This window comes from Delphinus delphis, chromosome 3 (assembly GCF_949987515.2).
Source record: "Delphinus delphis chromosome 3, mDelDel1.2, whole genome shotgun sequence".
NCBI classification, from domain to species: Eukaryota; Metazoa; Chordata; class Mammalia; order Artiodactyla; family Delphinidae; genus Delphinus; species Delphinus delphis.
Window position 1 is genome coordinate 117,518,491 of NC_082685.1, and position 16,033 is coordinate 117,534,523.

Consider the following 16,033-nt stretch of genomic DNA (forward strand, 5'->3'; position numbering starts at 1 on the left):
GTACCTTTTCCATTTGCAGAATTGATATATCTTCTGCTTTTAGAAACATCTCCTATTCCAAGGGGCAGCATAACCTTAAACAAGTCAATTACCTGTTTGTGATTACTTTCCTTATCTGCAAAATGACTTAATGATTTTTAAGTACTTTTTATCATATAGCAAGATTAATAGTTTTATATCAGAACATATTTCTCTATGTATAATAGATATTAACAAGAAAATGACAAAAATTCACTTTACAACTAAATGAGTTTTATAGCAAACTTCTTCGGAGCTCATTGATTGACTAATATTGTACAAACTCCAACATACTAACTGATGGTGTCTTATAACCTGTCTTCCCATCACCAACATTATGTATCCAAACTTACCTTCAACTACTCTATAGAGTGAGAATGAGTCTAGTTGGACTTGTTGCTTCACTGATCTGTCAAATACAAAAAAAAAACCCATGAAATTTATCATCTTAACCACTTTTAAGTGTACACTTCAGTAGTGTTAAGTATATTCACACTGTTGTACAATAGATATCCAGGACTTTTTAACCTTGCAAAACCAAAACTCTACCCATTGAGCAGTTCCCTATTTCCTGCTCTCCCACAGCCCCTAACTGCTGTTCTACTTTGTTGCTGTGAATTTGACTACTTAGGAGCCTCATATGAGTGGAATCATACAGTCAGTGTGTTTATTTTTGCTTACATGCTCTTTTTGGCTCATGGTTGTCCTTGGAGTGCTTTCAATTTTCTTTTCTATCTATCCAGATCCTTTTAGTTTTTATTTCCTAGCCTGTTTCCTCCATGATCATCCACCATACATTCCTTTCCCTTTTTTTTTCCTTTTTTTTATTGAGGTATAATTGACATATAACATTACATTAATTTTCGTTGTACGACATAATGATTTGCTATTTATACATATTGCAAAATGATCACAGTAAGTCTAGTTAATATCTGCCACCATACATAGTTATAATATTTTTTTCCTTGTGTTGAGAATTTTATGTCTTTGCAACTTTCAGATATGCAATACAGTGTTACTAACTATAGGCACTGTGTTGCACATTACATTCCCGTGACTTATTTACCTGATAACTGGAAGTTGGTACTTTTTGACCCCCTTTGCCTGTTTCAGTCCCCTCCCCCATCCCCTCTACCCCCACCTCTGGAAACCACCAATCTGTTCTTTGTATTTATGAGGTTGGGCTTTTTTTGTTTGTTTGTTCTGTTTTTTGTTCTTAAATTCCACAGATAAGTAAGATCACATGGTATTCGTCTCTCTGTCTTACTTCACTTAGTGTAATGACCTCAAGATCCATTCATGCTGTCTCAAATGACAAGATTTCTTTTTTATGGCTGAATAATATTCTATTGTATATGAACAGTTATCCCCTGCTTTTTAAAAGTTTGCTTTATACCACTTCACTTTTATAAAACACCTACATTAGTAACTATTTTCACTAACTGAAGGAAATCCAAAGAGGATTTTTGCTTTTATGAAAAAAAAAAAAAAGGTGAAAAGCAAAAATAACATTCAGTGTTTTGTTTTGCAGCAAGCCATTATAGAGGCAGCAGGCAACCCAAGCAGTGAGAGTGGCACCACCAAGCTCCTTCCCCAGGAGCTACACTCAACATCTCAGCATCAAGCCACCATAGCTTTGAACTGTGCCTGTGAGCATCTGTACTTTATCCTGATTTATTCTGTTTATCCATTAGCAAGTTGTGTTCTCACATAATTGATTCTTTGCTTTACTCCATTTCCATTTACAAAAGCTTTCATAGGAACACTCTACTTTCATATAGTGGGGAAAACCTGTATACATTTTCTTTTTTAAAGATTTATTTATTATTTATTTATTTAATTAATTTATTTTCAGCTGTGTAGGGTCTTAGTTGTGGCACGCAGGATCTTCGTTGAGGCATTGCTGCACACAGGCTTCTCTCTGGTTGTGACGTGCGGGTTTCTCTTCTCTAGTTGGTGCACATGGGCCTAGTTGCCTGGACATGTGGGATCTTAGTTCCCTGACCAGGGATTGAACCCGCGTCCCCTGCATTGTAAGGCGGATTCTTTACCACTGGATGGCCAGGGAAGTCCCTGTATACATTTTCTTTATCCATTCACCCATTGTTGGACACTTAGGTTGTTTCCATATCTTATCTGTTGTAAAATTTTTAATTTTTTGAGGAAGCTTCATACTATTTTCCATAGTGGCTGCACCAGTTTACATTCCTACCAATAGCGTACTAGTGTCCCTTTTCTCTACATCCTCATCAACACTTGTTATTGTCTTTTTGATAATAGCCATTCTAACAGGTGTGAGGTGATACATCACTGTGGTTTTAATTTGCATTTCCCTAATGATTGGTGACGTTGAGCATCTTTTCACGTACCTGTTAGCCATCTGTATGTCTTCTTTGGAAAAATGTCTATTCAGATCTTCTGTCCTTTTTCTAAAATAAATTTATTTTATTTTATTTATTTTTGGCTGTGTTGGGTCTTCTTTGCTGCACGTGGGCTTTCTCTAGTTGTGGCGAGTGGGGGCTACTCTTCATTGTGGTGCACGTGCTTCTCATTCTGATGGTTTCTCTTGTAGCAGAGCACGGGCTCTAGGTGCACGGTCTTCGGTATTTGTGGCACGTGGGCTTCAGTAGTTGTGGTGCACAGTCTTAGTTGCTCCACAGCATGTGGGATCTTCTGGACCAGGGATTGAACCGTGTCGGCACATTCTTAACCACTGCGCCACCAGGGAAGTCCCTTTTGCCTATTTTTAGCTGAATTGTTTGGGGTTTTGCTCGAGTTGCATGAGTTCTTTACATATCTTAGATATTAACCCCTTATCAGATAAATGATTTGCAAATATTTTCTCCCATTGAGTTTTTTGCCTTTTCATTTTGTTTATTTATTTATTTATTTATTTATTGCTATGCAGAAGCTTTTAAGTTTGGTGTATTCCCACTTGTTAGTTTTTGCTTCTGTTGCTTTTGCTTTGGTGTCAAATCCAAAAAAATCATTGCCGAGACTGATATCGAGGAGCTTACTGCCTATGTTTTCTTCTAGGAGTTTTATGATTTTAGGCCTTACGTTTAAGTTTTTAATCCATTTTTAGTTAATTCTTTTTTTTATTTATTTTATTGAAATATAATTAGTTTACAATGTTGTATTGATTTATACTGTACAACAAAGTGATTCAGTTATACATATATATATACATTCTTTTTCATATTCTTTTCCATTGTGTTTTATCACAGCATATTGAATAGTTTCCTGTCCTTTACAGTAGCGTTTTGAGTTAATTCTTATATGTGGTATAAGACAATGGCCCAGTTTCATTCTTTTGCATGTGGCTCCAGGTTTTTTTTTTTTTTTTTGCATCATTTATTGAAGAGACTATCTTTTCCCCATTATATATTGGTTCTTTTGTCATATATTAATTGACCATATATGCGTGGCTTTATTTCTGGGCACTCTATTCTGTACCACTGATTTGTCTGTCTTTATACCAGTACCATACTATTTTGATTACTGTGGCTTTGTAATATAGTTTGAAATCAGGGAGCATGGTGCCTCCAGCTTTGTTGTTCTTTCTCAAGATTGCTTTGGCTATTTGGGGTCTTTTGTGGTTCCATACAAATTTTGGGATTTTGCTAGGGGTTGCATTGAATCTGTAGGTTGCTTTAGGTAATATAGACATTTTAACAATATTAATATTTCCAGTCCATGAGTACAGAAAATCCTTCCATTTATTTCTGTTTTCTTCAGTTACTTTAATAATATCTTATAGTTATCAGTGTACAAGTCTTTGTTTTCCTTGATTAGGTTTATTCCTAGGTATTTTATTCTTTTTGATGCAGTTGTAAATGAGATTGTATTAATTTCTCTTTCTGATAGTTTGTTTTTATGGTATAGAAATTCAACACTTTTTATATATTGATTTTGTGTCCTGCAACTTTACTAAATTTGTTTATGCTAACAGTGTTTTGGTGGGGTCTTTAAGGCTTTCTATGTATAGTGTTGAGTTATCTGCAAATAGTGACATTTTTATTTCTTCCTTTACAAATTGGATGCCTTTTATTTATTTCTCTTGCCTAATTGCTCTGGCTAGGATTTCTAATGCTTTGTTGAATAAAAGTGGTAAGAGTGGACATCTTGTGCCTGATGTTAGAGGAAAAGCTTTCAGCTTTTCATCATTTAGGATGATGTTAGCTGTTTGTCATGTATAGCCTTTATGATGTTGAGGTATGTTCCCTCTATACCCACTTTGTTGAGAGTTTTTATCATAAATGGATATTGAATTTTGTCAAATGCTTTTTCTGCATCTATTGAGATGATCATATGATTTTCTTCCTTCTTTTTGTTAACGTGATGTATCACGTAGATTAATTTGTGAATGTTGAACCGTCCTTGCATCCCTGTGATAAATCCCACTTGATCACGGTATAAGATTCTTTTAAATGTGTTGTTGAATTCGGATTGCTAATATTTTGTTGAGGATTTTTACATCTGTGTTAATCAGGGATGTTGGCCTGTAGTTTTCTTTTTTTGTGTTGTCCTTGTTTGGTTTTGATATTAGGGCAATGTTGACCTCATGAAATGAGTTTGGAAGTGTTCCTTCCTCTTCTATTTTTTTTGGGAAAGTTTGAGAAGGATTAGTATTAATTCTTATTTGAATGTTTGAAAGAATTGACCTGTGAAGCTCTCTGGTCTTGAGCTTTTGTTTGAATTAATAGTCAAAAGCCTCTAACAATCTTACTAGTAATTGGTCTATTGAGATTTTCTGTTTCTTCATGATTCACTCTTGGTAAGGTGTATGTTTCTTTGAATTTTGTCCATTTCTTCTAGGCTGTCAGATTTGTTGGCATATAATTGTTCATAGTACAGTCAGCCTTTCATATCCTAAGGTTCCACATTTGCACATTCAACCAACTTCAGATCAATCATATTTGAGTAAAAAAAAATATTTCCAGAAGGTTCCAAAAAACAAAACTTGAATTTGCTGCATGCCAGCAACTATTTACATAGCATTTACATTATATTAGGTGTTACTAACAATAAAGTATGCAGGATTGTATGCAAATACTATGCCATTTTGTATAAAGGACTTGAGCAAGCGTCAATTTTGGTATCCGTGGTGGGTCCTGGAACCAGTGCCCTGCAGATATTGAGGGATGACTGTAGTTACTTAAGATCCTTTGTATTTTCTGTGGTATCAGTTGTAATGTCTCCACTTCCATTTCCGATTATATTTATTTGAGTCCTATGTTTTTTTCTTTGTGAGTCCATCTAGAGGTTTGTCAATTTTATCTTTTTAAAGAAACTACTGTTAGTTTCATTGATCTTTTTTTTACTGTCTTTTAGTTTCTGTTTCATTTCTTTTCACTCTGATCTTTGTTAATTCATTCCTTTTACCAACTTTGAGTTTCATTGGGTTCCTCTTTTCCTAATACTTAGGTGAAACTTAGGTTGTTTGAGATTTTTTTCTTCTTTCTTTTTGGCTGTGTTGGGTCGTCATTGTTGCACGCAGGCTTTCTCTAGTTGCAACGAGCAGGGGCTACTCTTTGTTGTGCACAGCCTTCTCATTGCGGTGGCTTCTCTTTGTTGTGGAGCACAGGCTCTAGGCACACGGACTTCCCTAGTTGTGGCACATGGGCTCAGTATTTGGTGGCTCAAGGGCTCCAGAACACAGGCTCAGTAGTTGTGGCGCACGGGCTTAGTTGCTCTGAGGCATGTGGGATCTTCCCGGACCAGAGCTCGAACCTGTTGGCAGGTGGATTCTTAACCACTGTGCTGCCAGGGAAGTCCTCTTGTTTCTTGATATTGGCATTTATCTATGAACTTGCTGCTTAGAACTGCTTGTGCTAAGTTTGGTACGTTATATTTCTATTTTCATTTGTATCAGGTATTTTTTATTTCTCTTTTGATTCCTTCTTTAACCCGTTGGTTGTTCAGTAGCATGTTGTTTAATCTCCATGTATTTGTGAATTTTCCAGTTTTTTTCTTATAATTGGTTTCTGCTTTCATACATTGTGGTCAGACAAGATGCTTGATATGATTTCCATTTTCTTAAATTTATTAAGACTTCTGTCCTGACATGTGATCTATCCTGGAGAATGTTCTTTCACACCTGAGAAGAATGTGTATTTCTGTTGCTCTGTATTTTTCCATTAAGTTAATCTGATTTGACATATCTTTCAAGGCAGATGGTTCCTTATTGATTTTTTAATTTTTTTTTGGCGATACGTGGGCCTCTCACTGTTGTGGCCTCTCCCATTGCGGAGCACAGGCTCTGGACGCGCAGGCTCAGCGGCCATGGCTCACAGGCCCAGCCGCTCTGCGTCATGTGGGATCTTCCCAGACTGGGGCACGAGCCCACGTCCCCTGCGTTGGCAGGTGGACCCTCAACCACTGTGCCACCAGGGAAGCCCGTTCCTTATTGATTTTTTATCTGAATGATATATCTGTTGCTGGGGTGTTAAAGTTCCCTACCATTATTGTATTGTCTGTCTCTCCCTTTAGGTCTGTTAATATTTGCTTTATATATTTAGGGGCACCTGTGTTGGGTGCATTAGTATGTTTGAATGTTGTATCCTTTTCATGGATTGACACCTTTATTACTATGTAGTGCTCTTCTTTACCTTTTATTACAGTCTTTGTTTTAAAGTCTACTTGTCTTACGAGTATTGCTACCCCAGCCTTCTTTTCATTTCCGTTTGCATGGAACATCTTTTTCCACCTCTTCACTTTGAGTCTATGTGTGTTCTTACATCTGAAGTGAGTCTCCGGTAGGCAGCATATAGGTGAGTTTTAGTTTGTTATCCATTCAACCACTCTGTGTCTTTTGATTGGAGAATTTAAATTTAGTCCATTTATATTTTAAGTAATTATTGATAGGTATGTACTTATTGCCATTTTGTTAAATTTCTTCTGGAGGTTTTGTAGTTCTTCTGTTTCCTTCTTTCCTCTCTCTTCGTTTGTGGTTTGATCATTTTCTCTAATGGTATGCTTAGATATTTTTCTCTTTATCTTTTGTGTATTTCCAATAGATTTTTGCCTTGTGGTTACCATGAGTCTTTTACATATAAAAACTTACATTTATTGCCATCTATTTTAAGTTGATAATAAGTTAAATTTGAACTCATTCTAAAACTCTACATTTTTACTCCCCTCCACATTTTGTCTTTGATGTCACATTTTACATTAAGCGCCTTTCTGGGAGATACAGTGAGCTTGAGCCAGGCAGAGAGAGAGTGCAGATGTTGCATCCAGTAGCCTCTGAGCATCTTTGTAGATCCCTAGCTATGCACCAAACTAGAAGCCTCCTCCTCAAGACTAATTTCCTTTATAAGCAAATAGGCCTTTTTCGCAGAAAGAATGGTGTGTGTTTCAGTCTGCTGTCTGTGCAGTTTCCTGGGGGTGGTAGCCTGCCAAGGACTGTCTCTTTGGTTGTTACAGCCCCATGGGACCCAAGAACACAGTAAGCCCCACCCTGGGCTGCAGCTGTAAAAACCAAGCCACCAGACATAAAAACTGGGACTGTGTCTTTGATTGTTAACAGTCCCAGGGGACCCAAGAACACAGTAAGCCCCACCCTGGGCTGCAGCTGTAAAAACCAGGACACCAGACATAAAAACTGGGACATCAGATGTGCATAAAAGCTCCCCTCTGGGAGTTACTGCTGCTGTGGAGAGCAGCAGAGGGCAAAGATGGCCCTTGCTGGCTGGAGTGAGGCAGATGGCATAAAGATGGTGCTGCTAGCCTCCGTCCTTAGTGTCCCAGCAGGTCCCTAGATGTATGTTAAATTAAATGCCTACTCTGCAGGTCAGCACTTTACGATAAGTGAGCCTCTTTGACAGAAAGTCTGGGTGCCTCTCAATCAGCTGCTTCTGCGCTGGGTCGTTGGAGGGGAGGAGTGGTTCCAAGCATGGGAACCCTTTCAGTTCCTGTTCCCTCGTGGGTTTCGCGGACGTGAATCCCCTTGGTTTTTAAAGTTAGATGTTTTGGGGACTCATCTCTCAGGTGCTGCTCTTAAAACCTAGGGTGCCCAATTTGGAGTTCAGACCCGTTGCTCCTCAGGGAAAAGCTCCAGGTTGTGAGTTCACTCCTGACTGTGGGTCTCCACACCGGGAGAGGGTTTATGGCAAGAGTGTTTCTCAGCCTCTCCTTCCCACTTCTGAATTTGTACTTTTTGTTTGTACCTCATGTTTTAATATTTTATCATATTCATTTTATATTATTCTTTTGTGTGACAGTATGTCTTAAATCCCTGGTGGCTGGTTGTTTTCCCGCTCTGCCAAACTAAACCCTTTATCTGCTCTTAGAAAAGACTGAAACATGGATTGCCCTTGAGCAGATCCACTTATGGCTGGTGGATGGGGATTAAACTGTGGAGTGTTTACTTCATGGCACTCTTAGAGCATTTACGTATGTCTGGTTTTGGGGGTAATGTCCCATAATCTCTAAGCAGGTAGGCTTCTTGTGGTTTATTTAGGATTTAAAATACCCATTTTTAATGTAATTTCATTATGTCTGAATTAAGATAGCTCTTATTACTTGTTACTAACACATTTTTGATGAAATCCAACCAAACATGAACTGTTTTTATTCTTTACCCTTCCCAGAGTGATGATTCTGACATTTGGGATGATACAGCATTGATAAAAGCTTATGATAAAGCTGTGGCTTCATTTAAGGTATGAAATGCTTATTTATTCTTTTCCTTATTTCCTCATGTGTAATACTCATTCAGGGAAAAAGATGATAGAATACTTACAGTAAAGTGTTGAAGTACATATTATTCAGTCTAATTTTGAAGATTAAAAGATAACAGGTTAGGGCTTCCCTGGTGGCGCAGTGGTTGAGAGTCCGCCTGCCGATTCAGGGGACACGGGTTCGTGCCCCGGTCCGGGAGGATCCCACATACCGCGGAGCAGCTGGGCCCGTGAGCCATGGCCGCTGGGCCTGCACATCCGGAGCCTGTGCTCCGCAACGGGAGAGGCCACAACAGTGAGAGGCCCGCGTACCGCAGGAAAAAAAAAAAAAAGATAACAGGTTAGATAAATTAGTTATCTTCCTTTAGAAGTTAGTAACCAGTCTATATGTCATCCCTTTAACAGAGGCAATTTAAGCAGAGTTTTAAACATTTATAATTTTTAATGTGTTTAGACTGTATCAAACTATCAAAGTCTTCTAATTCAGATTAGTGGAAGGACAATCTGAATTATACTTTTGAAACATTTAACAAGCCTTTATTGAAATAATATTGAGGATAAATAGCCTAGTGCAGTAATGAATACTTACAGAGTGTTTACAGTGTTCTAGGCACTGTTCCATGTGCTTTACATACATTAAATTAATGTAATCCTCCCCAGATCCTATGAGGTATCAAGTCAAGTGTTCCTGATGGTGATGAATGTCAGGGAATATACATTTCTTTTGCAGGGCGAAGTCTATTTTTTTGTGGCTCAAACAAGACATTTACACAGTTGTCCAATATCATCATTTTCCCCACTGTCTAAGGTGCTTAGTCTTATTGAGCATCATACGTGGGCCATTAGTAGTCCAGGCACAGAGCATACACTCATACAGAGCACCAAGCATGGAGTCCACTTCCATCCCTAGTCCCTCCTGTAGCATGAGGTAAAGGTCAGATCTGTATGTCATCCTTGAAGCTGAACTCTGAATTTGTCAATAACATGCTTTCCAACATACATTTAGCCTAGAAATAACACTAATGCAGAGTTACCAAGAGAGTTCTATAAAACGCAGATGGGGCTCAATGTGGGACGGGGTTGGTGATATTGCGCGGGGAGGTAGACTGAGCAGAGAAAAAGAACTGATTTGGGCAAGAGATAGTTTACTTTTAATTGTGTTGCATTTGAGGTAAATGTGAAGATATGAAATTGGTAATTGGAAATGTTGAACTAAGGAGAAAAGTCAGAGCTGGATAATAGCTTTGGAAGTTTGTTTGCATAGAAAGTATAATTGAAGTAATAGGAATAGGTGATCATAAGCTGGTAAAGAAGGATGGCCAGTTCTTGTTGGGAATGCCCAAGTTTTAGACTTGATCAGAGAAATAATAAAAGAATTAGGGCCCAACATTGCTATGTCATCAAAAATGTTGTGACTATCAAAAAGAAAAATGATTGACAGAGTCTAATGTTATGGAAAGGTTGAGAGTGAGGAGACTTGCTTATAAGGGTCCTTAGAGCTGATTATCAGATATATGATACCTTCAAGAGCAGTTTCTTAGCATGTGGGATGGTGAAGAGAAGAAATAGAAGCTATCTGAGACGGTGGGGCCTGGAGACCAGTTTATAGTGACTGAGTTATATTGTGACTTTCTTAATATATCACCCTGTAACATGTACGTTTCTATTCATGTTTTCATAGCACGCTCTAAAGAACGGTGACATTCCCGAAGTTTCAGAAAAACCAAAAGGCGCACCTAAAAGAAAACCTGCTAAGAAGAATAAAAGCCAAAGAAAGAATACCACAACTCCCTTGAAGCAGGTTATTTTAAAACCTTGAGATTTAACTTCAAAGAATTTCTTGTTACTGTCCTTATTAAATAGTATAAAGTACCTTTAAATTATTAGGACAGTGTTTTCTATTGACATAAAATTTCTAAAGCACCTATTAAACTTTCTGTTGTTTAGGAACATGCATGTTAATATAAAGAATTAGGAGGAAATGATAAATACTAAATTCAGGACAGTGTTTATGTTGGAGGTAGAGGGGAGGAAGGCAGTGCAACTTGGAAGAAGTACCTGAAGGCTTAAACTGAATTGACAGTGTTTGACTTTTCTAAATCGGAGAGAGGTATCCTTTTTTTTTCCTTCAAAAATCCTAAAACTGTTAATACCCGGGGACCAGATACTCTGGGTAGAGTCATTTCTGCTATTTAAAACAGTCCACATAGAAGCTAATTATTTTGGTGTCTCATTAGTTGCTTTAGTTTCATCATTACCAAGGGGGAAGAGAGCTGATGTTTGATAAGCACGTGCTATGTGTTGGGCTAGGATACTGGACACTTTACATGCTTCCCCTCTTTTCTGTTCTTCACAACAAATATGTGAGGCAGATTATACTACACCCACTTAACAGATGAGGAAAATAAGACTCAAGGAGATTAAGAAACTGGTCCATGATTATATAAATGGCAGGACTATGTCATGTTATATTTATATTAGAATTCAGATTTCTGTGGTTTTGGCCCCAAGTTTTTTCACTATAACATTCTGCCTCCCAGAACAGTTAACCAGAGACTGTCCCCTCCACCCCCAACCCCGCTCCACCCAAACAAGATTATAGTTTACCCTCTTTTAAAGAAATGTGCGTGTGTCTATCTTTGGTTTCTCTTATAGTGGAAAGTTGGTGACAAATGTGCTGCCATCTGGTCAGAAGATGGCTGTGTTTACCCAGCTACCATTGCTTCGATTGACTTTAAGAGAGAAACCTGTGTTGTCATTTACACTGGATATGGAAATAGAGAGGAGCAAAATCTGTCTGATCTACTTTCCACAACCTCTGAAGTAGCTAATAATATAGAACAGAATGCTCAGGAGGTAAGGATAAAAAAATGGAATTCTTGGAAGCAGAAACTAGATGACAAATTAAGCAGTATAACTGGTTGTCAGTTTGATCCCCTGAAGCATTATATTTTTCTTAATGATGCCTTTATAACAAAAGTACATGTATTTCTTTCTCTTAAAAGAATGAAAATGAAAGTCAAATTTCAACAGATGAAAGCGAGAACTCCTCCAGGTCTCCTGTAAATAAACCAAATAACATCAAGTCAAAAGCTGCTCCATGGAACTCTTTTCTCCCTCCACCACCCCATATGCCAGGACCAGGTCTGGGACCAGGAAAGGTAAACTACCCAGAAAAGGTTTTCCAGGAAATAGTTCATATAGTATTGGAACATTCAGCCCCTCCATGAAGTGACTCGTAGCTTTTCTCACGAAACTTTTTTTTTTTGGCTGCGCCCTGCAGCTTGCAGGATCTTAGTTCCCGGACCAGGGATTGAACCCGGGCCACCTGGACTGCTAGGGATTTCCCTCATGAAACTTCAGTAGCTTTCCATAGATGTTGTAAATACATACCTGAGAATTCTTTGTAAAGGAAATAAGATAGTAAAGCAGAATAGTTTATAATGAAAGCCTTTCCTAACAATTTTAATAGAGTATTAGGTATATTAGAGTAATAGCAAACTTTTGGAGATTGATATATATACTCTACTATGTGTAAAATAGATAACTAATAAGAACCTACTGTATAGCACAGGGAACCCTACTCAATGCTCTGTGGTGACCTAAATGGGAAGGAAATCGAAAAAAGAGGGGATATATGTATATATGCATAACTGATTCACTTTGCTGTACAGCAGAAACTAACACAACATTGTAAAGCAACTATTCTCCAATAAAAATGAATAAAAAAAAATAGTTTAGCAAACTTAAGTTTGAAAGTATAATATTTTATCATCAGCTGGATGTCGTGCTGTAGTTCTCTGTGTCACTTGTATAAGGTATATAAAAATTGGAAGAGAACACAGTATTTACATCTGATACAGGTGAAATCCAAAGAAGCTCCCAGACTGTTTTGTGGAGCAACATGTAAATGCTGTTTTTATTCATGGTTCTTTTGGTTATCAGTAGCAAATCAACTTAAACAAAAAGTATTTTTACTTTTAGGTTATATCATGGAATCAAAGTCCCCGTCCAGTAGTTTTGTATAAAGCATTGATTTCTTCAGGCAGTGATAATAATAAAGATTTTTCAAATCAAGCATGACATTAAAACTTTTCCTTAGGATTCCCTGTTGAGAGCTTCCTTATTGAGGTTTATATTCTATTACATTTTTCAGAATGGTCAGACCTCTTAATTTATATACATAACAAACATGCTTCATTGGTCTCAGGGGGCTGATTTTTCTTGTTAAGTGAGAGACACTAATTTTTATAATATATGCTCTAAATTAGCATATGTAATTGAAAGGACATCCAATAGATTATGCAATTTAATTAATGAAATTGTGGGAGATATGGTCTTTTGGTCTTTTATGATGGAAATGTCTTGCTGAGTATACGGTCTCTGATTTATTAGGTAATTTTAAATTTTTCTTACTTTGGCTTTACTGCCTGAATGTCTACATAGAAAGGAAATGAGAAAAACCTAAATTTATGAGTATATATGACTTCAGCATTTGGTACGTGAAATTCTATTTAACCATTTTGATATGAATAATATAGATATTATTCTGGACAATTATTTCGATTCTTTTGACATTGAATTCTTTTTTGCTCTTCACATATTGAAACTGTTAAATTGGTCTTTCTTTGAAATGTTCTTTACAGCCAGGTCTAAAATTCAGTGGCCTGCCGCCGCCGCCACCCTTCCCGTCATCCTGGCTGCCTCCATTTCCTTCTGGACCACCAGTAAGTGCAAAAGAATTCAGATTAAACTTTGCTTTCATACACAGTTTGGGATTTAGCAGAACATAGGTAGTTCAGAAATGTCACAGCCAGGTTCTGATGGGTAAAAATTCGGACTAAACTTCAGGGTTTTTTTGTTTTTGTTTTTTATTTTTGGCTGCGTTGGGTCTTCGTTGCTGTGCGCGGCTTTCTCTAGTTGTGGTGAGCGGGGGCTACTCTTCATTGCGGTGCCCAGGTTTCTCACTGCGGTGGCTTCTCTTGTTGCGGAGCACGGGCTCTAGGCACGCGGGCTCAGTAGTTGTGGCTCACGGGCTCTAGAGCGCAGGAGCAGTTGTGGCACACGGGCTTAGTTGCTCTGCGGCTTGTGGGATCTTCCCCGACCAGGGCTTCAACCCATGTCCCCTGCATTGGCAGGCGGATTCTTAACTACTGCGCCACCAGGGAAGTCCCAGGGTTTTTGTTTTTAATGACCTTCTGCTACCCAGACTCAGTTCTCTTATAGCCCATATTATTCATGCTTCCTTCCCAGCAGCAGTATCTCATTCTAAGGGAGATAGCGCCTATCCGAAAGGATTTATTTACACCATACCTTAGGATTAATGTTTTACCCTTCCAGGCATGGTCTGATCACGTAGACTGTCCAGATATCAACAATAGGCAAAATACAAAGACACTTTTTGGCAGACTGCATTGGGGTGGGGGCCGTGCAGATGTTCTAGCCAGAAATTTTACTTGAAAACGCTGTGTGGGTGTTTTTTGAGGAAAACCATAGAAGTATTTATCCTTTGTCTTTTACCTACAGCTTCATAATGGAACAGAAAAATAGGTCTAATGAAAGCAAAATGTTTAAATATTTTATGTGACCTGTTGCCTTTTGATTCTTATTCAATTTAATTTTATTGGTCTCTTGTTGTTGTTACTGGTTGGCTTTCTCCAAATCCCAGATTTTTAAAAAAATTTTAACTAGGAGATGACATGGAATGTAGGGAAAGATACAACTAACATCCAGCATTCTGTACGTAAAATAGGTTTCCACACCTTATGTTTTTGTCTACTGATTTTAAAGTGTATCTTTCTCCGTTTCCAGATAATTCCCCCACCACCTCCTATGTGTCCAGATTCTCTGGATGATGCTGATGCTTTGGGAAGTATGTTAATCTCTTGGTACATGAGTGGTTATCATACTGGTTACTATATGGTAAGTGATCACTCAGCATCTTTCCTGACAGTCACTTTGTGGTTTTGTGACTTTGTTTCGTTTGGGACTAAAAAGTGGTTTCTTATGTTAGGTAGATCCTAAGAGTTGAAAACTATAGGCAGGTTCAGTTCCAGACCACTGCAATGAAGTGAGCATCACAATTAAGCGAGTCATGAATTTTTTGGTTTCCTAGTACGTATAAATGTTATGTTTACACTATACTGTATTCTAGTACGTATGTAATAGCATTATGTCTTAAAAGCAGTGTACATACCTTAATTTTAAAATATTTTATTGCCGAGAAAAGCTAGCTACTGTCTGACAACACAGGGTTGCCCCAGCCTTCAATTTGTGCAGCATACAGTATCTGCAAAGTACAATAAAGCAAGGTATGTCTGTACCTTACAGTTTTAAACAATACAGCTATCTAAGGCTAAAATTACTGTTGTATTGTCCCCACTAAGTATAGTTGTAGTGCATTTAAAAATCTTTCATATTATTAGGTTATTTTTATTACAGTTGGCCCTCTGTATCCACGGGTTCCGCATCCATGCATTCAACCAACTGTGAATGGTCGAAGAAAAAAAATTCCAGAAAGTTCCAAAAAAGCAAAACTTGAATTTACTGCATGCTGACAACTATTTACATAGCATTAGATATTATAAGTAACCTAGAGATGATTTAAAGTATATGAGAGGATGTGCATAGGTTACATGCAAGTACTATGCCATTTTATATAAGGGACTGGAGCATCTGCAGATTTTGGTGTTCAGTGGCAGGGCAGGATGGGGGTGTATCCTGGAACTCATTCCCCCCCCATGGCTATCAAGGGATGAATGTGTACATTTTCTAATTTAGTGAAACTTTTTCTAAATTATTTTCTAATCTCATTAGTCTTTCTATTTTGATTTGAAATAAAATGGGTTGTAGGAGAGGGAAAAAGGAAGGATAATACCCCCAACTCCCCCACCCCACCTCCAAGTAAACGGAAAAGAAAGACAAAAAAATAAGTTATTTTTGTGCACAGTGAAAGTCTGGTGTGATAAATGCCAAACTGGACCTTAGGGACTGAGGCTCCAAACTTCTTGTTTTATGCATCTATCTGTTGCAGACATGTTCTATTGTAGTTTAGCAGGAAATTTTAAAGTTTTTAAAAAATGAAACTAATATGGCATGCTAAGATTATGACGTGATACTTGAATTTTTAGTTAACTAATATATAGAAGAAACTAAACAACTGACTTGAAGATGTAATTTTATAAGTATATCATCTGTACATTCCTCCACCAATATTCTTACTTTAAAGCTACTCTTCAGCTGTTATATAACCCTGATATATTTGTACGGTATGATGAAGTTGCACTTTTAATGACCGAAATGATAATGGAAACTAAATTAATAGTTCGTAC

At 37.7% G+C, this 16,033-nt stretch overlaps 1 protein-coding gene across 3 annotated transcripts in view; it reads left to right on the plus strand.

Moving 5' to 3' along the window:
• Window positions 1–16,033, plus strand: part of LOC132423513 (survival motor neuron protein) — a 45,774-nt gene that overhangs the window by 5,498 nt on the left and 24,243 nt on the right. For all 3 annotated transcript variants that reach the window (XM_060009349.1, XM_060009350.1, XM_060009348.1), the window contains exons 2-7: window positions 8,613–8,684; window positions 10,384–10,503; window positions 11,358–11,558; window positions 11,708–11,863; window positions 13,349–13,429; window positions 14,514–14,624. In XM_060009349.1, the coding sequence (XP_059865332.1) occupies window positions 8,613–8,684; window positions 10,384–10,503; window positions 11,358–11,558; window positions 11,708–11,863; window positions 13,349–13,429; window positions 14,514–14,624 (741 nt within the window). The remainder of the gene's footprint in view (window positions 1–8,612; window positions 8,685–10,383; window positions 10,504–11,357; window positions 11,559–11,707; window positions 11,864–13,348; window positions 13,430–14,513; window positions 14,625–16,033) is intronic.